Source organism: Macrobrachium nipponense, chromosome 6 (assembly GCF_015104395.2).
Source record: "Macrobrachium nipponense isolate FS-2020 chromosome 6, ASM1510439v2, whole genome shotgun sequence".
Taxonomy (NCBI): domain Eukaryota; kingdom Metazoa; phylum Arthropoda; class Malacostraca; order Decapoda; family Palaemonidae; genus Macrobrachium; species Macrobrachium nipponense.
In genome coordinates this window covers 42,563,656-42,590,529 of record NC_061108.1, presented here as the reverse complement: position 1 = coordinate 42,590,529, position 26,874 = coordinate 42,563,656, and the positions used below count along the sequence as shown (strand labels likewise).

The window sequence follows — 26,874 nt, the reverse complement described above, 5'->3', positions numbered from 1 at the left end:
AATGAGTAATTGGTGAAGGGATGTGGTATCAAGAGGCTGGAAAAAAGACAGATCTCAAAGATTAAGATGGCTTGGACAAGGGAAGAGTTGGGATGAACAATAGTTGGCCAAAAAGCAATAGGTACAGAAATAACATGACAAAACCTGTAGCAATGTCCAGGACATCACATCAACTTGGGATGACTGAAGACTTACATACAACTTTTGGGAGTTCATGCAGAAGGAGCAAAGGAAAGCTGATGTAAAAATGTTTGTGTGTTTACTGCATAACACACTGGAGACTCAATTTAAGGTTCTTTGTAGTCTCTTAGGCTACTTAGTACATTGTCCTCTACCTTTTACTTAGAATCTGTTCAGTTTGGTCTCATACCAAAAAGTTGTCCAACTTTACTGACTTCACCACTTCAAAATTTCCATCTCTCGTGTAAAAACAAGTACTTATGTGACTCGGTGATCTTGTTTAATTATAAAAACAACATACTTACATAATACACATCATATTAAGCTATAATTCAAATTGGAACAAAATCATAGTCTTGAAAACTAACCCTCCGATAACTGTCGTTTAACATACAGCAGCCAGTAACGAAACTTCAGAATTCCATCAACTACCCGAAGGCTGTAATCTTCAGTTACATATATGACATTGCGAAACATTATCTGACCAGACAACACAGACAAAGAGAATGATCCTGTAAAAGATAAAATCATCAAAAGTATAACAATTAAAAAAATGATATTGTTATTGTACAATAAAGTTTCATACATACTTACCTGGCAGATATATACTTAGCTATAGACCCCGTCGTCCCCGACAGAAATTCGAATTTCGCGGCACACGCTACAGGTAGGTCAGGTGATCTACCGCCCTGCCACTGGGTGGTAGGAATGGGAACCATTTACGTTCTCTAACCAGATTTTCTCTTCCACCTGTCTCCTGAGGGGAGGCTGGGTGGGCCATTTAATCGTATATATCTGCCAGATAAGTATGTATGAAACTTTATGGTACAATAACAATAACATTTTCATACATTCAACTTCCCTGTCAGATATATACTTAGCTGATTGGCACCTTTGGCGGGGGGGTAAGAGACAGCTAATTACTGATTAGACAGGTAAACAACATGCGTTGTAGGTAATATATAAAAAAACCTTGGTTCCTACCTGTTTAGGCAGAAGATTTCATAGCTACTGCTTAGAAGTCTGCTTTGCCTCAAGAGCCTCAGCAAGAAAGACCTATGGCTAAGAGTTCTTGTGGGACTGTCGATGGGGTCTTATCCACTTACTCGACAGAACCTGATGGCCTTTGTCAATGGGGTCTTATCCACTTACATGACAATACACCTATGCCTAATGGCATAATCAAGGAGTACAACACTGATCCCGATCACCCGATCCTAACCATGGATTAGGACTAAGATTGAAAGGAGTTATCCCAACCACCTTTCAAACAACCCTAAAACTCAACACCAAATTCTTTTTAAACTAAAACAAAACAAAAAATGTTAAGGATCAGTCTTATCTCCTTTTCCCAGCACGGTATCCGCTGATACATAAGGACCCAGAGAGAAGCATTTCTCGTATGTCACTCTCACATCTTTTAAATAATGGAAGGCAAACACAGAGTTGCATCTCCAGTACGTCGCTGCTAAGATATTTTTCATCAACATGTTTTTGTTGAAAGATAGCGATGTTGCAACTGCGCGTACCTCATGCGCTTTCACTCTTAGCGTTTCAAAGGATTCACTTTGGCATTTCATGTGTGCTTCAGTAATCACATTCCTGACAAAAAACGCTAAAGCGTTTTTTGACTTAGGTCTCTTAGGGTCCTTCACTGCACACCAGAGACTTTGATTGCAACCCTGCAGTTGCTTCTTCTTCTGAAGATAAAATTTTAAGGTTCTAACCAGACAGAGAGACCTTTCCAGTTCCCTCCCCACAAGCTGAGAAAGTCCTTTAATCTCAAAACTTCTGGGCCAAGGTCTAGAAGGGTTCTCATTTTTGGCTAAAAATAAAGGTCGGAAAGAGACAAATGCAGTGTCTCCTTTAAAACCCACGCGTGAGTCTAATGCCTGCAGCTCACTGACTCTCTTGGCAGTTGCGAGAGACAAGAGAAAGATGCATTTTCTCGTAATGTCCCTGAACGATGCTTGATGAGGGGGCTCGAACTTATCTGATGTGAGGAACTTCAAAACCACATCTAGATTCCAGCTAAGGGAAAGCGAAGATTTTGATTTGGAGGTCTCAAAAGACTGTATAAGGTCATGAAGATCTTTGTTTTCCTCTATGTTCAGGTCCCTATTCCTGAATACAGCAGATAGCATGCTTCTGTATCCCTTTATTGTGGAAACTGCCAGATGAGACTCTTCTCTCGGGTATAGAAGAAAATCGGCAATGTCGGTCACAGAAGTATTGGAGGAGGACAGCTTCTTCGCCTTACACCATCTACGGAAGACTTCCCACTTCGATTGGTAGATCCGCATGGTAGAGGACCTGCGTGCTCTGGCAATTGCTCTTGCAGCTTTCCGAGAAAAGCCTCTCGCTCTGACCAGTCTTTCGATAGTCGAAAGGCAGTCAGGGAGAGAGCGTGGAGGTTTTTGTGAAACCTCTCAAAGTGGGGTTGTTTGAGCAGATCTGTCCTTTCAGGAAGAGATCTAGGGAAGTCCACCGTCCATTCCAGTATCTCTGTGAACCAGTCTCGAGCGGGCCAAAAGGGAGCGATGAGTGTCATCCTCGTCCCTTCCGAGGACACAAACTTTCTTAACACTTCCCCCAGTAGCTTGAATGGGGGAAAGGCGTAAGCATCTATGCCCAACCAATCCATGAGAAGGGCATCGATTGCTATGGCTCTGGAATCCTCCCCTAACAAGCAGAAGTTCTCCATCCTTCTGGAGAGGAACGTGGCAAACAGGTCTATCTGAGGTTTCCCCCATAGAGACCAAAGTTTCTGGCAGACTTCTGAGTGGAGAGTCCATTCTGTAGGAAGGACCTGGTTCTTCCTGCTTAGTCTGTCTGCTCTTATATTCTTTCCTCCTTGCACAAATCTTGTTAGGAGCTCTTGCTATCTCGTATAGGGAGAAAGAGTGAGTCCCCCCGTTTTCTGATGTATGCCAGAGCCGTGGTATTGTCCCAGTTGACCTGGACTACCACGCCTCTGACGTCTGCTTCGAAGTGCTTCAGAGCTAAATGAATAGCTAGGAGCTCCTTCGCATTTATGTGCCAGGACACCTGTTCTCTCGTCCAGGTGCCTGACACTTCCTTCGTTCCTTAGTATTGCTCCCCATCCTGTTTCCGAGGCGTCGGAAAACAACACTAGGCGAGGGTTCCGCAGAGACAAAAACACTCCTTCGTTCCTCCTTAAAGGGTTTAACCACCACTGCAAGTGGGACTTGATCTCCTGTTGCAGAGGAAAAGAATCCGCAAGTTCTCCTGCCTTCCGGTTCCACATTTTCTTCAGGTAGAACTGCAGAGGTCTCATGTGCAGCCTCCCCAGAGAAACGAACTGCTCCAGCGACGAAAGGGTGCCCAGAAGACTGAGCCATTCCCTCGCTGAGCTTCGCTCTTTCTCTAGGAAGGCTGAGACTTTTTCCAAACCTCGAGCAATCCTTTCTTGTGATGGAAACCCTCGAAAACCCCGAGAATCCATCCGAATCCCCAGATAAACAATGTCCTGGCTGGGGATCATCTGAGACTTCTCGAGGTTCACGAGCAATCCGAGGGATCTTACAAGATCCAGAGTCGTTTCCAAGTCCTCCAAACACTGTTGTTTCGATCTTGCTCTTATGAGCCAATCGTCTAAGTAGAGTGATATGTTCACCCCCTTCAGATGTAGCCATCTTGCTACGTTCCTCATCAATGCCGTAAACACTTGAGGAGCCGTCGAGAGGCCGAAGCACAAAGCCCTGAACTGGAAAATCCTGCCCTGTACCATGAATCGCAGGTATTTCCTCGACGCAGGATGCAGGGGAACGTGAAAATAAGCGTCCTGCAGGTCGAGGGAGACCATCCAATCTCCTGGACGCAGAGCCGCAAGTACCGAGTTGGAAGTCTCCACAGAGAACTTTGTCTTCACGAAAGGGTTCAATGCGCTCACGTCCAGCACAGGCCTCCACCCCCCCTGAGGCTTTCAGAACGAGAAACAGTCGATTGTAAAAGCCCTGGGAGTGCGGATCCTGCACTGGTTCGATGGCCTCCTTCTCCAACATTTGTTGTACAAGATGTAACAGGGATTCCCTCTTGGCAGGATCTTTGTACCTCGCAGACAGCTCCCTCGGTGTCGACGTCAATGGAGGTCGGTCTCTGAAGGGGATGAGATATCCTTTCTTTACTATTGCAAGAGACCAGGAATCTGATTGTCTCAAGGCACACGCCTCTGAAAACTTCAGAAGTCTGGCCCCTACTGGTGTTTGGAGGACTGGTATCTCATTTTGTCTTCTTGGTTGGTCTAAAGACAGAAGACCTTCCTCTTCTCTCTGCTCCTCTCTTTCTAGAGGATCGACCCGATGAACTCCCTCAAAAGGGCGGCTGAGGGTTCCGTGACTCCCTCTTCACAGCAGAAACGGTTGGTCTCGTCTTCTTTGCTGATTGAACCAGCAGATCTTGCGTCGCCTTCTCAGTAAGCGAGTGAGAAATATCTCTCACTAACTGAGAAGGGAAAAGCTGTTTCGAAAGAGGTGCGTATAGAAGGGACGACCTCTGAACGGGAGAGACCGCTTTTGTCAAGAAGGAGCTGAATACAGCCCTCTTCTTAAGGATTCCTGCTCCAAATAGGGATGCCACTTCCCCCAATCCATCTTGGACCGCCTTATCCATGCAGGCCAATACACTGTGTAGGACTTCGGGTTCTAAGAAATCAGGATCCTGTGTTTTCTTGGCCAAAGCCCCAAGGGACCAGTCTAGGAAGTTAAAAACTTCCAAGACATGGAATACTCCCTTGAGGAGATGGTCCATTTCTGACGTTGTCCAAGTAGTCTTAGCAGATGGAAGTGCATGTCTCCTTGAAGAGTCCACCAGTGTGGAGAAGTCTGCGTCCGCCTAAGCAGGGAGGGCGAGTCCCATTGCTTCTCCTGTATTATACCAAATCCCTCTCCTTCCCGAAAGTCTGGAAGGAGGGCAGGTAAAAACAGTCTTCCCCACTTCCTCTTTAGATCTGAGCCAATTTCCGAACGATTGCAAAGCTCTCTTCATGGAAATGGTTGGCTGCATTTTCAAAAAGGAGGATGATTTTGATGTCCTCGTACTAGTAAACAACGAACGAGGATAAGGCAGGACTCTGAGACTCGCCGAATTCTCTCAATAAAAGGGCTGCTAAGGTCTTATAATCTGAGAGACCTGCCCCCTTATTGGCTTCCGAGTCCGATATATCTTCCATTTCCTGTCCAGTTAAATTGGGAGAAGAATGAGCAACCGGAGGAGAGCAGTCCCAGCTCTAACCTGACAAGGGCTACGGCCGCCTGTGCGACATCGAGTCCCCGTCAGGGGAAGGCTGATCCTGCAAAATGCCCCTATCCACATCAGAACCATCCTGACAAGGACAACGGCCGCCTGTGCGACAACTAGCATCCCTATCAGGAGAAGGTTGCGCTTGCGAAAGACCTCCCACAGTCTCAGCAACATCCTGACAAGGGCGACGGCCACCTGTGCGACATCTTGCGTCCCTGTCAGGAGAAAGCTGATCCTGTGAAAAGTCCCAAAGAGGAGCCTCCTGGTCAATTTCTATCTCCATATCTGATGAAGCTGGAGATCCTGGCCCCTGGAGCCTGGAGCCTGGCAGGCGCCTGGAGCCTGGCAGGCTCCTCGCGCCTGGCAGGCGCCTCACGCCTGGAAGGAGCCTTGCGCCTGGCAGGAGCCTCGCGCCTGGCAGGAGCCTCGCGCCTGGCAGGAGCCTCGCGCCTGGATGGATCATCAATCCTGGTTGGAGCCTCGCGCCTGGAAGGCTCTGTCCGTATCGGACCATATTCCTCCGAGCTCTCTGAATCTGGAGTTTTGTGTATGTCCGCTGGACGGGATTTCTTAATAGGAAGGAAACGGTCCTTTCTCCGAGGAGGGTCCTTCCTTAATACTCCTACCAATGACGAGATTTGTTGTTGCATTTCGATAAGGATCTTCGTCGCTGCATCCTCTTCCTCCTTATCCGATCGAGGGGAAGGAGGTTTTGATGAAGAAGGCGCTTTTCTCTTTTTCTCAGGTGGAGAGTCCTCCGGAAAACTTTCCGGGCTCGAATCCAAAGCAGGAGACTTCCACGATCTTTTGGAAGGTCTCGATAGATTGTCTGAACTCCATCCTCGTTTAGATGACGAATCGGAAGACGAGAAACACTGTTTTAGGATGCCTTTCCAATGGCTATCCTTGGCAGTCTGGGACGTTACTACAGATCCTGCCGAGGGGACGCCTGACCGGTGGGGATTCTCTGAAACCTCCGTACCGCTTTCAACATTCCTTTTCCTCTGGGCTTGAGAGCTTGGAAGAGGTCTAGGCCTGGGAGCGAGACAGAGCCGGTCAGACGCACCCTCCACTGCACTGGGAACACTTTCCACTGCACTTTGCTTACCTTCTAAATCCTTAATTTTGCGTTCCATCCTCATGAGGGAAGCCTTCAAATTTGCAATCTCCGATACCGAACTTGCAGAATCTGATAAGGGAGAAGGCAGTAATGCTGTATGGAAGGAAGCAACAATTAAATGAGAGACAGGTGCTAAACTACTAACTGGCTCGTTAGAGAAAGACCTACTCAAACTTTTGGAAGAGGCTTTTCTAGCCTTATCCCTCTCCAATTTCCTTAAATAGGAATTAAGAATCTTCCATTCCTCCTCATTCAAATTTACGCATTCACCACAAGAGTTAGATTCAGAACATTTATTCCCTCTACACTGCTTACATACGGTGTGAGGATCTACCGAAGCTTTCAGTAGCCTCACACTACAACTCTCATTCACACACACTCTGAATGTATAACTAGAGTCAGACATTTCAAGAAAATTTCAAACCAAATTCCAAATAACAGTCCACAAAAGCATATGCCAAGCCAGAGATCCAATACGTCACCAAATAATCAGTCCAGAAGATCAACGGCGATGAAAAACGAAAGTCAAAGTCAGGAGGAACTAGCAATGATGTTACTAGAACCGGCGACAGAGAAAATCTGGTTAGAGAACGGGAATGGTTCCTATTCCTGCCACCCAGCGGCAGGGCGGTAGATCACCTGACCTACCTGTAGCGTGTGCCGCGAAATTCGAATTTCTGTCGGAGACGACGGGGTCTATAGCTAAGTATATATCTGACAGGGAAGTTGAATGTATGAAAGTATAAATTTCACGTAAAGCATATATCATTCTAAACCAAAATAAATATTAATTTCAAATAAGTAACTTGTTCAAAACTCTTAAATCATTACCACAAAAAACTTTACAATATTCTGCCACAGGAGAATATGGCTCTCAAAATATGGAACACAATATTAAAAAATACACTGCAAGATATTTTCCAATAAAAACCTCAACTATGCAAAAAAAAATTTCTTTGAGACATGCTCTAAAAGAAGAATATGTTTTAACAATTCTCTTCATTGATGTACATAATGGATTCTTACACTACCTATAGATAAGTCCCCGCTCTTTACAAATCTTCTCAGTAAAGTTGTTAAAATGCGGCCTTGAACACGAGCATTAAAAAGTATTATGTACACAGCCCAAACCATGGCAACAAGAAGAGACAAAACCAGATAGCCAAGGTCAGGATTATTCTGTAAATAGAAAAAATTAAACATCAGCCCTTAAAAGTAATCAATAACTACTATAAACTTTATCAAATTAGCTTTGTAAATAGGAAAAATCAAGGTTAAGTAGTGAAAAACAATAAAAAATTTATATATGCAAGAAATCTGTGGCATCTGGCATCTAAAGTGTAGATGAGGCAGATATAGGTTAGTGACCACACTCGAATCTTGTGAAGCATTTAGTCTTTTTTCCAACCCAGGATAATAAAGGGGCAACTACAGGTGGGTAGTATGTATTAAGACCTCACATTTGTCAGCTATAAAAAATATAAATTAATTAAAAATTTGTCATTTGCTCATATGCTGGACAAACCTTCGGTCTTAACATTAAGATAGACTCGCACTTGGGGGAGGTATGGGAATCCTGATCCAACTGGAGGTTCAGCACACCTGATCAATCTTCTTAGAAATCAATTCTAAAGAGGACCTAAGCCTCTGAGATGTTAGATGTGTGTGTTATCTAAAACTCAGTCTACTGGGAGTAAATACAATAAAACATGTTCAGATTCTCTACATACACAGAAGTCAAAGAGAACTATATCTGTTCAAGTAACAAACTGTGGTCGCCACAAGCAAAGGGCTTGTCATCATCATCACTCTCCTTGCTGGAGAGAGGAGTTGAAGCTACTGAGAAGTAGATTTGTATGTTGTACAGAACACAAAAAGTGCTGTAACAGTATGCCTGTCAAACTCACCTGCATCAAGCCAGTTCCAGCATATGATGTGTCTATCCTTCGACCTGCCTGTAGGTATTGACGAAAGGAAAAATAAAGAGACGAGTCACCTAACTTATTCTCTATTCCACACTAGCATCTTAGGCACTGGGTGAGCTACAAAACTTGTTGAGGAGCCACCACTGGACCCAAGGAATAAAAAGTGTCCCAGCACCTATTGGCAATATCCTTCAGGTAGAAGGAAATGAAAGTGGTTTGACAAAGCTAGGAACCCCCATTCAAAATCCTATGAACATACACATTCTTCTTAAATGCCAAGGAGGAACTTATTCCTCTGATGTTATGTGCTTTTGCATGCACAGTATTGGTGACAGAACTTGATGATGAAGAGTAGCCTTGCCTAATCATCTAACATAGCCAAAATGAAATGGTATGCTTAGACACTTCTTTCTTAGCTAGGCCCGTGCTAACAAAAAGTCTATGACATCTAGGTCTCAAGTGGCGAGTCCTTTTTAGATAACAATGCTGTGCTCTGACAGGACAAAGCAGTAACTCTTGAGAATTGTTGTTAACAAATTCCATAAGGAAAGAATGGAAAAGGGCAAATCTGTCATCAAGGTCCGAGGGATTGTGAGTCTTAGCTACGAAATCCAGGGCAAATTCAAAACTACAGACCTCCAACCCCCGGTGGGTTTTATATCATAATCTAGACCATGGAGCTCTCCAACTCTTTTTGAGGAAGCCAAAACCAGAAGGGAAACTGTTTTCAAAGTCATTTCCCTGTCTGACGATTGACATAGGGGTTCGAATGGAGCTCGAGTAGGATGAAGTGATGTCCATGTCTTTCAGATGAAGAACTAATCCCAGAGCAGCCCTGTAGCCTTTGACTGCAAACACAGAAAGACATTTCACTGTTTTGAGAAAGATCAGAGAGTCCACTATCTGCTGAACAGAAGTTCCGAGAGGAGAGACACCACATCAATGACACCAATCACAATAGATGGCCCACTTGCCCTGGTACATGGCTGACGATCTCCTGAAGTAGCCGGACATCTAAATTGCTGCCCTGCAAAAAAAAAACCTCTTGCTTCGCAAGAGATACTAGTGTATCGATTGGTGTAAAGTCCCAGACAAAACTTCCTTTCCCCCAGGTCTGGGTTACTCGTGAATGTGGCAATGTTTGCCAAGAATTAGGAAACTACCTTGGCGATAGTTAAACTATTCAATTTGAATGGATTTATATGAATTTTGTTAATTGTGTAATAAGTCATATCTTTGTGCAAAAGATTAAGGGTTCAAACTTCAATTGGTTTTAAAGGTATCTCTCTCTCTCTCTCTCTCTCTCTCTCTCTCTCTCTCTCTCTCTCTCTCTCTCTCTCTCTCTCATACTTTTTTACTATTTTTTAAGACAATCTTTGTCTCATTTAATTTACTTTTCTGCCGCTAACATCTACTATTTTGATTTTTTTCATTCCAAATCCTTTTTCAATTATCTATTCTATGACAGTTCAAATCAACTGGAGGCTTGAATGGATGAATTTATGAAATTTACGGCCGAAGCAGTGTTGGCAAGAGTCTACTATTACATTACCTATGTGGTTGTTGATAAAAGTTTCCCCCTGAGTGTGAAAAGCAGTTATACAAGCAGTCCCCGGTTATCGGCGTACTCAGTTAATGGCGATCCAGTTTTATGACGCTTGTCTAAAAATCAGTCATTTATGGCGCCATAACCGGCAGTTTTGGATATCGGTGCCATAAGATGCTGAAAATAGAGTTATGGGGCCATAAGGTGCTGATATATGGGTTATGGAGCCATAACACACCTAACAGAGCTGCCATTAACCGGTTATTGGCACCATTAACCGAATCTCGGCGCCATAAATCGCCAAGTTTTGGTTAACGGTGACTTTTGCTTATCAGGACCCCGCTGAGAACAGAACCGCTGCCGATCACTGGGGACTGCCTGTATTTCACTTTGTGAAATGAAAACACTCATGGCAGGCTAACCTTCTTAGGTCAATTTTTCTGTTCTTTTTGAATCCTCGAAATAGTGTTTGTCTACCATGAACATAAGCCTAAGTCTGTTGCGGTCTTGTGTGCCATTCCTGGCAGCAGTTTATGAAAAGTGCGCATAAACTGAATACCACAGCATATATTGTAAGCAAGAGATCTCAATTATTTGTTGATTACCCTAGTTTAGGGTAAAAGTCACCAACATAAAGATTATCGTTTTATGATAAGCAGATATGTTATTCAGAACCTTTTTCCAAAAGAGTAATTGTTATAGTCTAAATCGTTATAACTTCTACATTTCTCCATTTCTTTCTTGGAAGAAAAATTAATTAAATGCTGCCTATTTGTTAATAAACCTTAAATTTTCATATAAACTATCTTGAAGTTAAATCATAAGAAAATGAAACCATAAAGAAATTTGAAAACATATCTTAGGGCTAAAAAGTGTCAGTGGTAAAACTATGTAATGCCTATAGTTACTATATGGAATAATGTCTGCTCTACAAAATTTATATCTTTTAGATAATAGAAAAATATAGCAATAAATATGACACTGTTATAATAAAATAAATTTTTGTATATGCTTGCCAAGTAATTACGCAGCTTTAAGTTTCTAACACTATGGCAGCTAAAAATTTGAAAATTTTTGAAAATCGTGGTAGCCCTCTTTTGTTTTAGCTGTATGTAGAACCCCCCACCCACATAGCTGAACAGAACAATTTGTCTGTGCTCTATGTACATAGTAAGGAGGTGGGTGGGCGCCCATTACATAATTACCTGGCAAGTATATAAAAAAATTATTTCATTATAAAAATGTCATTTCTGGGCTCAGCCCATGTCGCTATGTGAAATGTCCCTTTAGCACACATTTCTAAGGTAAATTAATGCTAACATACCAGAGAAAAGCTAAAATGGAAATGGCAGAATATACTGGCTCGCTCACCTTATATATATGTAATGATTACATAATAAAAATATGGAATGTTAGTCCATATATATAAAAGACTAAAACTAAAGAGGTCAACCAGATTGCTTGCAGGAATGTGATCAGACTAGAGACGCTAAAGATGACGTTATACAATAAAGTATGTAGGCTAAGTAAACATGCCGTCATCTGTGGTCATTCATTTGTTTTGAAACATCAGTCCAAGCTCCCTGCTTGAGACAACTACCGCGACCTATAATTCAAACCCGGTCCCCTCACGTTGATCTGTAGTGTGTCTCATTGTATGTATGTTCATATGTTCGAGCTACTGTCTGCTCTTTTATGACTTGTAACCGAGATGTAGAACAGAGCAGAATAGAGTTAGCTATCGTCATTAGAAGACCTGTACCTCTTTACCTAAGCTTTATCATGTAGAGAGAATAGAATTAGCCATCATCATTGGCAGAAGCAATCACGCTATCGTCATTAGAAGACTTATACAATCATACCTGATCTTCACCATGTAAACTCAGAAGAATATATATATTTTTATACTTTGTGTTTTCTACAAGAACCTCATCATCGAACCATCATGAGTTTAACACATCGTCGTCATAACCAAAGAAGATAATACCGACTTCGTAAGTGATCTACAAACCCCAAGACACTCCATTGAATATGGAAGTGCAATACCAACCGACTTAGCGTAAGATTATCGCAAGTCTAACATTACCTCATAGGGCGCCTTATTATACAAGGCAACAGCCCTAAAATATAAAGGTGTCGGTATGGTTTCTGGGGCGAGTGAAACCACTACCACGGGTCTCTTACCATTTAGATTCATCCCTCTTCGAAATCCCTCTACCAGAGGGGCCGATCCAAGGCCCACTCCCAGCTACAACTACTACTAGCGCCTCTGACGGTACTACCAGCACCTCTAACGTCATCCTTTTCGTTAGCACCACTCAGACCGCACATGTTTTTTCTTGCTCTGTGTTTGTGCTCGTTTTTGTATTATCTTACATCATGGAACGTCAAGCTATTGCTGCATCTAAGTTAAGTACTGCTAGAAGTGTTTCATGTCATTTTAGCCGGGCAAGGGCCCGTTTAACCTTTTTATTTCGGTTTTTAAGACAGCGTCCCGGACGGCTTTGTTACCGAGGGCAGCATTGTTTCATGCTACTTTCGGTCTCCTATACCGATTGTGCTCGAATATTTTAGCAGTACATGTTTATTACTATGGTTGCGCATTATTGACATGTCATTACTATTATTTATGCATTTTTCTTAACACAGGGGTTTCCTTGAGTTCTTACGAGCTCGTACCCTACATCGCTCCTATTAGCTCTGAGTTCATGCATGCATGTTCCTTTGTATTTAGGTCTATGATAGGCTCCCTTATGACATACGTCCTTCTTTTGGTCCTGAGCCACCCTGGCCACCGCCCTACGTTCCTTCATATCAGCATAGGCCAGCTGGTTTGAGTTGCTAGTCGCCCTTCCTTCTTGGTTGGCTCGACCCAGCTTCTCCAGGACTATTCTTTCTCTTATCCTCGATTTTCTTCCTTTCCCCGTGTTTTTGCTAGGATGTTATTGTATTAATGCCTTTCGAGACAGTTCAAAATGGCCTAGGCCACCTCAGATCGCTTGGTTTGTCTCACCGCGTGGCTCACTCCACGACGAGGCCAGGCGATCACCTTGAGCCACCCAGCGTCAGTCCCTCACGCTTCCTCCCCCCTCCAGGGGGGAGATTCGCTCGTTCATGTTGTCCCTGGCAACCAATCCGAGCTCCCTCCCTTCTTCCCCCCCCTCCACGCGGGGGATATGGGAGTTAGTAGGGGGACACGCGACGCTGGCTCGGCTAGTACCGCTCTCATCATACAGTACTGGGGGGGGTTCCCTGCTCGACCGAGCCTCGGTTGGCCACCAGGCACGGCTGCGCTCGGATCTCCTCGGTTCTCAAGTCGAGCTCTCTCTCACCCCGAGTCACCACCCTTCCTGCTCCGGCAGATAGGGGCTCTGGCACCGCCAGGCCCTAGGGTTAGTGACTGTAGAGAAGCTCCGCAATCTGTTTTTACCTTTTGTATGTTTACGTTTATTGTTTACATCCTTTATGTTAGCCTAAGTCGGCGGAGACCCCGCTCACCACCCGGGTTCACCACCTACTTATTCTAATGCTATTTTACGGCGGAGTCATCCTCCCCGCCATTAATTGCTGGTCCACCCCTGCTCCTCACCTGCCGTCCTCGTACTCCTCGCTCCGGCGTATAGATTAGGTACTTCTGTCTCAGTGATATTTTCGTCCTCCGGCAACACCGGGGACACACCACGAGAGCTGCACCATCTGCTATGAGCTGGTGGATCAGGTCTCCTCCGGAGTAAGTACATCTCCGGATACTAAACCTTGTCACATATAAATTATTGGCCTATATTATTTTTTTGTTGATATATCATTTACTGTAAGTAATTTAAGTTAGTCTTAAGTATTAATTCTGACCCTCTCTTTCAGGGTGCTCAGGCAGTCAGGGACGCCGCCCAAACCACTCTGAAGGCCTGGGTCAGTGGGTTTGGTCGGAACGTGACGAAGGGGCAGCCTTATATCTTGGACAAGAAGATGGCTGCTCTCATCTTCCCCGGCGGTAAACTGACCTCCTACGTTGACCCGGGGCGGCGGCCCCTTACATCGCCACCATTCAAGAGCAGGTGGCTTTAGCTGCAGAGGAACCTGGTAACCAAGAAGTCCTAGAAGAAGTAGCAGCTCTCAACCTTGACCTCGAGCCCATGACGGTAGACGCCGCAGGTAGGAGTGTGAGTGAGGCCAGTTTGGTAGGGGCTCAAGGTCTTCCCTTGAGTCATTCTAGATCTTCTTCTCCTGTTGCTTCTTTTTCTTCTTTCCAGGGATTCACCGAAGATGGGCAATCGGTCAGACCGAAGTCCACCCAGGCGATCCCTAAGGTTAAAGGGAAGCGTGAAATCAAAACGCTTCACAAGACTCTGTCAAAGAAGTCTAGTTCGGGTGGCTCTCAGAAAACTCCGACTCACCATCCCGGAGGAGAGAGACCTAGAACTTCTTCTCATTCCAAGGGCTCCAGAGGTAAGTCTTCTAAGGACAAGGCTCAGCTCCTACCCGATCCTGAGCCTTCGACCTCGACAGGAGCCCATCCTAGGACCCCCAAGGAGAAGCTGGAACCCACTCCGTTCGATACAGACTTATTTACTGCAAATATTATGCAGCAAATGGGTAGTCTGGTCGGGAACTTGGTACAAAACAAGTTCCAGGAGATGTTCACCCAGATCTCATCTTCTTTGGAGGAGTCAGGCCAGCCAATCCGGGCTATTTCGGAGAGACTGGTCACTCAGGAGAACCTCATCGCAGGTCTCCGTGAGAACCCCACGACAGGTCTTGCACAGTCCGGAGAGTATTATAGTCCATGCCGGACTATAATACTCTCCCTCCTTACACGACGAGTAATCCCTGGAGGATTTCATCGTACGCTCCCTTCAAGGACGGGATGCTGACATTGGGGGACTGTGGAACTCGAAGGCTTGAGGACTTCCAGTTTCATCCTGCAGATTTGCAACCCCCCTTCATCGGTTATGCTCGCCTTACGGAGGTGGCCATGAGGAGAGAGGACAAGATCCCAAAGGAGACAGTTATCCTCTCCCAGGATCAAGCCCAACGCGATTGGCTTAGGAGCCTGGAGGATTGGGATTGTATAAACACCAGGGTCCAAGCGTTTAAAAGTGCTTTCACGATGTTCATAGTTGACAGAGAAACGCCCATCCCGTTCACTACGAAGGTGACGGAGCTGACAATGCAGGCCGCGATGAGAGACAAGCCAATGCGGCAGCTCCGGGAAACGGAGCCTACATCACTCCTTCTCCCTGGAATGGAAGATCTATGGTCGGATCTCCCGGCCACCTTTTCGGTCAGGAAACTAAAACCAGACTGCGCCATCACACAATTTAGTGAGAGGCTACCTAGACTCCCAGACAGCCTCATCCAGGCTGAATTCGACGCCCAAACGAGACTGTCCAGATCCCTCCATACACTTGTCATGACAGAGGTATCATCTCTGATGTATGGAGATGAACCTCTGTTTAAAATCATAGCCAAATCACAATTGCATTCAGTGCAATGTGATTTATATGACTTTATTGTGGCAAGGCGTAATTGTCGGAAACATGTCCTGCAAGAGGCCACCATCCGTCATGAGCCCAATAAATTATTGGCTGCTCCGATCTGGGGTGCTGATCTGTTCCCAGAGTCGGTGGTGAACTCAGTTCACTGTGAGGCTACCAGACTCAACCAGAGTCTGAAAGTTTGCTGGGGATTATCCAGTAAGAGGAAATCCGAGTCGGCCTCTTCAGTCAAGAAATCAAAGAAGCCTAGGAAATTCCAGCCTTTCCAGGCTCCCCAGCAACAGACAGTGATGCAAGCGGTTCCGTTATCTCAGGTACCACAACCATCTACGTCAAAGTCACAGCCTCAATAACTGTTTCTGCTGGTGGCGCAGCCTCAAAACCAGGCCTCCACCTCTACCTAGGGGTGCCTTTCGTCAGAGAGGCGGCGGAAGAGCATCCAGCCGAGGTAAACACTTACGAGGAGGGCGTGGGACACGCCCTTCCCCGAGCCAGTGAGAACCCTCAGGTAGCAGGTAAGAGGGAGACTGTTCCTCTTTCGACACAAATGGAGGTTCAGCAGCTGGGCACAGAGCATTGTGTCCAAAGGACTAGGAAGGAGCTGGATCAAAGGTCCTCCTCCATCCAAAATCTTCTATCAACAGCCAACAGCGGAATTGATAGAGTACGCCCAAGAACTCCTTCAGAAAGGAGTAGTGTCAAGAGTCAAGCACTTAAAGTTTCAAGGTCGCTTGTTCAGCGTGCCAAAGAAAGGCTCAAACAAACGAAGAATAATTCTAGACTTGTCCTGTCTAAACTTATTCATTCGTTGCGACAAGTTCAGAATGCTGACTATCTCGCAGGTGCGGACTGCGGACCTTACTACCCCGTGGGGCCGTCACCACCTCTATCGATCTTACAGACACATACTATCATGTTCCAGAAGCAAGACACTTCCGCCCGTTCCTAGGTTTCAGGATAGGGAACCAGGCATTCTCCTTCAAGGTAATGCCTTTCGGGCTCAATGTAGCCCCCAGAATTTTTACAACATTGGCGGAGACAGTGGTTCAAGAACTCAGGTCTCAGGGAATAATGCTAGTTGCGTATCTGGACGATTGGCTCGTTTGGGCCACAAGCATCGAGGAATGCCACAAAGCAACGGTCAAAGTAATCCAGTTTCTGGAACACTTAGGATTCCAGATAAACAAGACCAAGTTGACACCGGAGTCTCGCTTTCAGTGGTTGGGCATTCAGTGGGACTTGAACTCACACACTCTATCAATTCCGTCGTTGAAGAGGAGAGAAATAGCCAAAGCAACCAGACAATTTCTCAAGTGCAAGCAAACATCTCGAACGAGCCAGGAAAGGATCCTGGGCTCTCTACAATTTGCTTCGGTAACGGACGTTCTGCTAAAAGCAAAGCCCAAAGACATAAACCGCGTCTGGCGCTCAAGAGCAAACAACAGATCGCGGGACAAACTATCCACTATCCCGGCGATCTTACGCAAACGCCTCCGCCCCTAGGCGGAGGTCAAGAATTTGTCGAAGTCAATTCCTCTTCAGTTCCCTCCGCCGGCATTAGTTATCCACACAGATGCATCACTAAGCGGCTGGGGAGGGTACTCTCAGTACAAGAAGGTACAAGGAACCTGGTCCCTTCCATTCCGCCAGCTCCATATCAACGTATTGGAAGCTATGGCAGCGTTCCTCACCCTGAAAAAACTTCACCCAGCCAAGAAATCTCACATCAAGCTAGTGTTAGACAGTGCAGTGGTAGTACACTGCCTCAACAGGGGAGGCTCCAAGTCAAGCCGTGTGAACCATGTCATGATAGCCATATTTTCACTGGCAGCCAAGAACAAATGGCACCTGTCCGCCACACACCTAGCGGGAGTAAGGAACGTGATAGCGGATGCGCTATCTCACTCAGTCCCCCTAGAGTCGGAGTAGCCCCTGGACAAGCAGTCATTCAATTGGATCTGTCAGCAAGTCCCGGGGCTTCAGGTGGATCTCTTCGCCACGGAGTCGAATCACAAACTCCCTTGCTACGTGGCTCCCAACCTGGACCCTCTGGTTTATGCCACGGACGCTATGGCTATAGACTGGAATCAATGGAAGAAGATTTACATCTTTCCTCCAGTGAATCTTCTTTTGAAGGTTCTGAACAAACTCAGAACGTTCAAGGGCCGCATTGCTCTAATAGCCCCCAATTGGCCTAAGAGCAATTGGTTCCCACTTCTATTGGAGTTGGGACTCCGACCTCAACGGATTCCCAATCCCAGATTATCCCAACTAGTACAAACGAAGACTGTGTACGCTTCCTTAGGAATTCAGAAAACATGATATTGTTATGATACAATAAAGTTTCATACATACTTACCTGGCAGATATATACTTAGCTAAGACTCCGTCGTCCCCGACAGAAATTCAAATTTCACGCCACTCGCTACAGGTAGGTCAGGTGATCTAGGGGGGACCGGCCTGCCCTGGGCAGCAGGACTAGGAACCATTCCCGTTTTCTATCATATTTTCTCTCTTCCACCTGTCTCCTGCGGGGAGGCTGGGTGGGCCATTAATCGTATATATCTGCCAGGTAAGTATGTATGAAACTTTATTGTATCATAACAATATCATTTTCATACAATCAACTTACCTGTCAGATATATACTAAGCTGATTGGCACCCTTTGGTGGAGGGTAAGAGACAGCTAACTATGGAATAGACAGGTAAACAACATATGTTGTAGGTATAAATAAACCTTGGTTCCTACCTGATAGGTGGTAGACTTCGTGGCTGCTGCCCAGGAGTCTGTATCACCTCAAGAAACTTTGGCGATCTATGGCCAAGAGTTCTTGTGGGTCTGCCGATGGGGTCTTATCTGCTTACTCGGCAGAGCCTAAAAGGACTTTGTCAATGGGGGCTAATCCACTTATATGACAATACACCTTATGAAGGAGCACACAACCGATCCCGATCACCTGATCCTAACCACCATGTTAGTACTAAAGATTGTTCAGAGTTATCCCCAAACTCCTTCACCAACAAAGCCAGAACTCAAAAACACATTACGCACACATATATAAATTTTCAAAAAAAAAATTAATACTCATCTAAGAAGATATCACAAGAGTTCCTTACTGAACAATAGTGAACGGCCGCCAGTGCGACATCTAGCACTTTTGTCAGCAGAAAGTCTAGAACATATCTAATAGAAGGTATGCACAAATTTAAAGATCGGTGTTAGCTCCTATACCCAGGATCGTATCCGCAGACACGAAGGGACCTAGAGAAAAACATTTCTCGTAGGTTACACGAACATCTCTCAAGTAGTGAGATGCAAATACTGAGTTGCACCTCCAAAATGTCGCTTCCAAGATATTCTTTAGTGACATATTCTTTTGAAACGAGAGAGACGTCGCTACAGCTCTCACTTCATGAGCTTTCACTTTCAAGAGTCGAAAAGCGTCGTCAGGACAGATCTTATGTGCGTCTGTAATGACGTTTCTTACAAAGAAGGCTAGAGCATTCTTAGACATAAGTCTTATGGGATCTTTTACCGCGCACCAAAGACCTTGTCTAGAGCCTCCCATCTGTTTTTTCCTCTGCAGGTAGAATTTTAGTGCTCTTACAGGCAAAGAGATCTTTCTGATTCTCTACCGATGAGACTCGATAAACCTTTAACCTCGAAGGTCTTAGGCCAGGGATTCGAGGGGTTCTTGTTTTTAGCTAAAAATAATGCTTTAAACGAGCAGATGGCTGAGTCTCCCTTGAATCCCACTTTATCCTCTAGGGCATGCAGCTCACTAATTCTTTGGGCTGTTGCTAGAGACAAGAGAAATAAGCATTTCCTTGTTAAGTCTCGAAACGAGGCCAGATGAGGAGGTTCGAACCTTTCAGATGACAGGAACTTGAGCACTACATCTAGGTTCCAGCTAGGAGGAGCCAGTTCCTTAGACTTTGTAGTTTCAAAGGATCTTATAAGATCGTGTAGATCCTTATTATCGGTAAGTTCTAGGCCTCTATTTCTGAAGACTGCCGAAAGCATGCTCCTGTATCCCTTTATTGTGGATACAGACAGATGAGAGTCTTCTCTCAGAAACAACAAGAAATCAGCGATTTCGGTCACAGAGGAAGTGGAGGAGGACAACTTCTTCGACTTGCACCACCTTCTAAAAACTTCCCACTTAGACTGATAGACTTGTCTAGTGGAAGCTCTGCGGGCTCTCGCAATCGCGCTTGCAACCTTGCGAGAAAACCCTCTCACTCTGACAAGTCTTTCGATAGTCGAAAGGCAGTCAGAGTGAGAGCGGGGAGGTTTTGATGATACCTCTCGAAGTGTGGCTGTCTGAGAAGATCCATCCTTCTTGGAAGGGATCTGGGAAAATCTACTGTCCACTCCACCACCTCTGTGAACCAATCTTGTGCCAGCCAAAAGGGGGCTATGAGGGTCATCCTTGTCCCCTTTGAAGCCACAAATTTCTTCAGTACTTGTCCCAGGATCTTGAAAGGTGGAAAAGCGTAGACATCTACATGAGACCAGTCTAGCAGGAAGGCGTCGACTATCAGAGCTCTGGGGTCTTCTACCACCGAGCAAAAGACTTCCAGTCTTTTGGAGAGGAATGTGGCGAAGAGATCCACATGAGGAGTCCCCCAAAGAGACCAGAGACTCTGACACACTTCTGAGTGGAGGGTCCACTCTGTGTGAAGGACCTGGTTCCTCCTGCTCAGCCTGTCTGCCCTTACGTTCCTTACCCCCTGAACAAATCAAGTAAGAAGGGAGATGTTCCTCTGGGAAGTCCAAAGCAGCAGGTCTCTTGCTAGCTCGTAAAGGAACAAAGAGTGAGTCCCTCCTTGTTTCCGAATGTAGGCAAGCGCGGTGGTGTTGTCCACAATTACTTGAACTACTCTGTTTGACACAAAAGGTTCGAGGCTCTTCAGTGCCAGGTGTACGGCTAAGAGTTCTTTGCAGTTTATGTGCCAGGACACCTGTGCTGCCTCCCAGGTGCCTGACACCTCTCTCGTACCTAAGGTTGCTTCCCAACCCTTCTCCGACGCGTCGGAATATAACACTCGGCTTGGGTTCTGAACCTCCAGGGAGATTCCCTTGTTCTCTTTCAACGGGGCCAACCACCATTCCAAGTGAGGCCTCATCTACACTGGAATGGTGAAGAAGTCTGATATAGACGTCCGGTCTTCCAATTCCATGACCTCTTGAGGAAGAATTGAAGCGGACGTAGATGAAGTCTTCCTAGAGGAAAGAACTGTTCAAGCGAGGAAAGGGTCCCTAGAAGCCTCAACCATTCCCTCGCCGAAGTACGTTCTTTCCCTAATAAGAGAGAGACTTTTTCCAAGCCTTTCACGAGTCTCTCTTGAGAAGGAAATACTCGAAAACCCCGAGAATCCATCTGAATCCCCAGATAGACTATGTTCTGTCTGGGGGCCAGCTGCGACTTCTCGAGGTTTACGAGTAATCCCAACGACTTGATCAGGTTCAGGATCAAAATAAGGTCCTCCAAACACTGTCTCTCTGATCTGGCTCTGATGAGCCGGTCGTCCAGATACAGAGAGATATTTACACCCTTGAGGTGAAGAAACCTCGCCACATTCTTCATCAGGCTTGTGAAGACCTGAGGAGCTGTGGACAGGCCGAAACACAAGGCCCTGAACTGAAAGATCCTTCCCCCCCGTCATGAAACGGAGGTACTTCTTCGACGAAGAGTGAATCGGGACGTGAAAATAGGTGTCCTGGAGATCCAGGGACACCATCCAATCTCCTTGGCACAGAGCCGAAAGGACTGAGGCAGAAGTCTCCATGGAGAACTTCTCCTTCTGAACAAATTTGTTCAGAGCGCTGACGTCTAGAACTGGTCTCCAGCCCCCCGAGGCCTTTGCAACCAGGAAAAGGCGATTGTAAAACCCCAAGAGTTTTGATCCAGCACTAGTTCTATCGCTCTCTTGTCCCACATCTGATCCACCATTAGTCGAAGAGTATCCCTCAGCACAGGGTCCTTGTATTTGGCGGACAGTTCCCGCGGAGTTGAAGTCAGGGGAGGACTGTCCTGGAAGGGGATACAGTATCCCTTCCTTATCACAGACATTGAAGAAGCGTCCGTGTTGATGCGTGCCCAGGCCTCCGCAAATCCTAGGAGCCTGGCACCTACTGGTGTTTGGAGGCGCGTAGTTTCACTTTCCCTTCTTAAAGGGACGGAAGGCAGATCTACCTCTCCTCTCAGGAGCCTTCCTTTTTGAGGGAGCTCTGGAGGGAGGGCCTCCTCGAAAGGGCTGAAGAGACGTACTTGGCCCTTTCTTCTCAACCGTTGCAGCAGGTCTCTTCTTCCTTGAAGACTGAAGGAGAAGGTCTTGCGTCGCCTTCTCAGTTAGTGAGCGGGAAATGTCCTTCACCAACTGAGAAGGAAACAAAAAGTCAGACATGGGAGCGTAAATCAGTGCTGCTCTTTGAGAGTGGGAGACCGCCTTGGTCAGAAAAGCACTGAATACCGTCCTCTTCTTCAGCAGTCCAGCTCCAAATAGAGAGGAGACTTCTAAGGAGCCATCTTGTACTGCCTTGTCGATGCACGACAAGATACAAAGAAGGACTTCTGGGTCGAGACCCTCTGAGTCATGCGCCTTCTTAGACATCACCCCAAGGGACCTATCCAAGAAATTGAAAACTTCCAAAACATGGAAGAGTCCCTTGAGGAGATGATCCAGCTCCAAAATGCCCCAAGTCACGCGAGCAGAGTTCAGTCCATGTCTTCTTGAAGAATCAACTAATGTAGAGAAGTCTGCTTCAGCCAAGGATGGGAGAGAGAGACCCATATTCTCCCCCGTTTGGTACCAAATGCCCCTTCTGCCAGCGAGTCTCGCTGGGGGCATGCAGAAGACCGTCCTGACAAGATCCTTCTTCGTTTCCATCCATGCATTAAGAGACTGAAGAGCCCTCTTCATAGAGATGGTAGGTCTCATTTTCAGGAAAGACGAAGACTTACGGACCTTTGAACTCGAAAACAGAGAGCGCGGAGAAGGAGGAGCGGCAGGAGTTAACGCGTCCCCATATTCCTGAAGCAGAAGGGCTGTCAAGACTTTGTAGCTTGAGAGTCCTTCCCTACCACGAGACTTCTTAACAGGAAGCGCAACGTCCTTCTTGCGAGGAGGATCTCTAGCAAGAACTCCGACCAAGGAGGGTAGCTGCTCTTGAACAGCTAGTAGGATCCTCTTAGAAGTTTCTTCAGCGTCCTCTTCAATGGGAGGAGAGGGAGACCTCGAAGGGGTACGATCAGCTATGTCCATGCAGGGAGACGTCGATACTACCTTCGCCTTCTTGATCGAGGAGGGAGCTTCATCAGAGAAGCGCTCGGGGCTCGAGATTAAAGAAGGTTCTTTCCAATGACTTTTCAGGGGCCTGGAAAGATCCGAGTCCTTCCACCCTCGTTTAGGTGAAGGAGAAGCAGACGAAGAGAAACACTCTCGCAGGACGCTTTTTCTGAAGCGGTCCTGAGCAGTCTGTTGCGAGACAGAGCCTGCTGAAGGGACGCCTGACCGTTGGGGATTCTTCACGACCTCCGTAAGGCTTTCAACTTTCCTTCTCCTCTGGGCTAGAGCTTGGAAGCGTCTAGGCCTGGGAGCGTCCGCCCCCCCCCCCCCCCCCAGAGACAGTCAAACGCCCCCTCCACAACACTGGGAGCACTCACTTCACTGAACAAGTCACTGTCACTTTCCTTACCTTGCAGGACCGCCATTTTGGATCTCATCCTATGAATAGTAGCCTTCAGGTCGGCGATTTCAGAGGCCGAATCTGATTGCAAAGCCTGTGAGGGCCCCGATACAGAGGGAGAATCAAATACATTATGTACAGGAGAGTTAGACTCAATAAAAGGCTCAATAGGCCTTGTACTCACACCCTTTGATGCAGCCCGTCTAATTCTATCCCTCTCTAACTTCTTCAAGTAAGAAGTTAGAGTCTTCCATTCTTCAGCATTCAACCTTTCACACTCATGACAGGTATTAGCCAAAGAACATTCAAACCCTCTACACTTACGACATACAGTGTGAGGATCAACCGAAGCCTTCGGTATCCTCACCTTGCAGCCTACATTCACACAAACTCTCACACTAACACTTGAAGTGGGCCTTAGATCGGCCCCTCTTTGGTAGAGGGACTTCGAAGAGGGATGAATCTAAATGGTAAGAGACCCGTGGTAGTGGTTTCACTCGTCCCAGAAACCATACCGACACCTTTATATATAAGGTGAGCGAGCCAGTATATTCTGGCATTTCCATTTTAGCTTTTCTCTGGTATGTTAGCATTAATTTACCTTAGAAATGTGTGCTAAAGGGACATTTCACTGGGCGACACGGGCCCTTGCCCAGAAATAGATTTTTCCTTCGTCAAAATCCCTTTTTTATATAAGTAACTTAGCAAGTAATTACACAGCTGAATCCCAAATTGACAGGCGGTGGGATACATGGACAGAAACTATTTCAAAACTAATATTCAAGACAGAACTTTACATGAAATAGTAAATAAGCTAGCACTGATAAGTGCTTGTTGTAACCTTACCTGGTGAGGGAGATAAGTTTAGAGAGTGCTTTGCAAACATGGGATAATTCTGCTTGTTGCCAAAGCTCATAATTGAACAAAATAAATGCCCTTGTCCTGGGCATAGTTCAACAAAAGACCAGTATTAACACTTACATCACCATTAAAAACATACACCAAAACAACTTTCATTAAAAACAACCCCCCCCCCCCCTGCTATGGAGGTGCATAGAAAGTCGCTTTGCCTAGTTCATGCTTCTAAGCTAACCAAGAATCAATCTTGGTGAACGCCTTCTTGAACGAAAAGGACAATACCACCTCGGGAAGAACTGCCGTTCCTGAAAGTTGTAGCGTCATAAACACCTATCCTAGGGAAGATGTATAGGTGGAGTAAAAGGAGGTTTAGCAAATGAGGAAATACCATAGAAGAAATTAAAAATCAGAAGTCAGTTGCTCCTGTTCCTCATCATCTTCATCCGACAAAGCTGATGAAACATCTTCTAACACCTCCTGAGGATTCTGAGTAGTTGTTGAGGGATTCTGGATTGAGGGATTCTGGAGTAGGTTCAAGATACATCTCAGTCGCCGTTTTAATTGTAAGCCTTCTTCCGATTGTACCTTTGATCGCAGGTGAGTGGATGCTGGACACCTGGGCTCTGCTTCCACTGGAATGTGTTTAACATACACTGAACGATCGGATACCGAACGCTCGGCAATTGGTCGTTCTAACACTGTCCTTTTCTGTAATACACCTGAACTCTCCTGTTCAAGAGGAACATAATAGTCATTTACTGAGTGGCGTTCAGCCACCCAGCGCTCAGACTATACATTCGGGCACTGGACAATCTTCCGTGCGTTTGTAGACTGGTTGTTTGACCGAAGAACACTTGGGTGCCGGACACCTGTGCTTTACACTATCGGGTGCTGGACACTTTTGCTTTATCCTATCGGGCGCTGGACGCTTTGATATTGTGGGCTCTAATACTGCACACCCATATATGGGGTGCGCTGACTGCTATCGCTCGACTGTCGGGCGTCATATATCATACACTTGATGTTTAGAATGTACAATGCGATCTTTTACAGGTTACTCGGACACTTTCTTTGGAGCCAAGCTAACCGGAACCTGGTGAGGGCTCTTCCAAAAACTACAAGAGGGGAGAGAATTGTGCTCTCACTCTTTCACACGTTTCCCAAACGAAGAAGAATCATCTCTCGGTGTAGCTGGCCTTTTCAGCAGTCTGGATACATTAGCAAAACGTTTGCTACGTCCTCTATAAACACCTGTGTCCAAGTCACTTGACAAAAGCGTATGCACATCCATCCGGGTGCCTTTCCAATAGCTGCATAATGAGTCCTGTGATGCATATACGTTCAACAGGCTTGTTTGAGGGAACAACTACATGTTGGCAAACCCCCCCGACCTAACTTGGACTGCCAGTTTGCTTCCTCACAAGTGCTGGGGAGTTTAGCAAGGATCTTGGTCTAGGAGCGTCGGTGGGACAGACAGTCACTTTCTCCTCTACAATTTCACTAAAACTATTCATCTTATCTATTAACACTTTAACCGAAGTCCCAATTTGGGATGATGTACTGACCAATATACCAAACTTATGATCTATCCATTTTTTGAGCTTGGCGATGGCACCGGGTTCTGAAGAACGGGAGCCAGGAATCAGAGTAGAGGGAAAAGTCGCATAATTATTAATGGGAGAAAAGGCAGTCACAGGTGTAACAGACTCAGGAATATTCACATCATCAATATTATCAATCCTAGGTGAACTCATCTAGCAGTCTTAGCCTTGGCTCTAGTAGTCGCTTTCCTACTTCTGTCACATTTCAGTTTCATTAAATAAGCATCTAACAATTGCCATTTCCCTTTATCCCAATCTTTACACTTGTTACAAGTCAGAGTAAAAAAACAAACCTGTCCTCTGCACTCATTACACATAGCATGAGCGGCACATTTAGCAGACATTAATCTTGTTTTGCAGCCTTTGCTGCAAAATCTAGCACTAGAGGAACTAGAGACCAACATAATTCAATTAAAAGTCAAATTCAAGGGTCAAAATCAGTAATAATCTAAGCTAATTAGCGCTACCAAAGTATGTAATTGAATACATCACCCAACCAGTGAAAAAACCACAACCATCCAGTGATAAAAATTTTCCAGAGCTGCCCAACAACCATGTATTGTCGTTGACAATGCAAATTGTTCTGTTCAGCTACGTTGTGCTTATTCTTCCCCAAAAGTGGGCAGGGCGATCTACATACAACCAAAACAAAAGAGCACTATGGTGATTTCCAAAAATTTTCAAATTTTTAGCTGCTATAGTGTTAGAAACTTACAGCTGTGTAATTACTTGGTAAGTTACTTATATATAAAATAGCTGTGTAATTACTTGAAAATACCTGTATAATTACTTAGTAAGTTACTTACATAGAAAAACACATTTTATGGATTTAATGGAGAATGATAGTTTTCAAGAAATACTCCGAAATCTAATCTCCCGGCAAAAGAAATATTATGACTCAAAATATATTATTCTTTGAATAACAAGTGAATGAGGTTGCCTAGTTACCAAACAGTACAGATTATGAAAGTTTTGTTTAGCAAATTATAAAGATATAGTACTTTTAAATATTTCACAGGATTTCATAATCATTTCCTATAAGACAGTATTGTTAGTAATGATAAGAAATGATTAAGTAACATTGGATTCAGATTAAAGCTTCACTAATTAATGTCTATGTGGCAATGGCAAGCAGACCCCCAACACGATGGCATTGCCCTACATTCGCAATTTGCTGGTCTACGTATCACAGGA

The 26,874-nt window shown here is 45.4% G+C and overlaps 1 protein-coding gene across 1 annotated transcript in view; it reads right to left on the bottom strand.

Annotated features, from left to right (window-relative positions):
- The window catches only part of LOC135216293 (bridge-like lipid transfer protein family member 1), a gene marked incomplete in the record, with an annotated part of 368,522 nt that overhangs the window by 254,136 nt on the left and 87,512 nt on the right, over nucleotides 1-26,874 (bottom strand). The window contains 2 exon segments of the mRNA XM_064251459.1: nucleotides 549-692; nucleotides 7,594-7,741. Coding sequence (XP_064107529.1) covers nucleotides 549-692; nucleotides 7,594-7,741 — 292 coding nt within the window.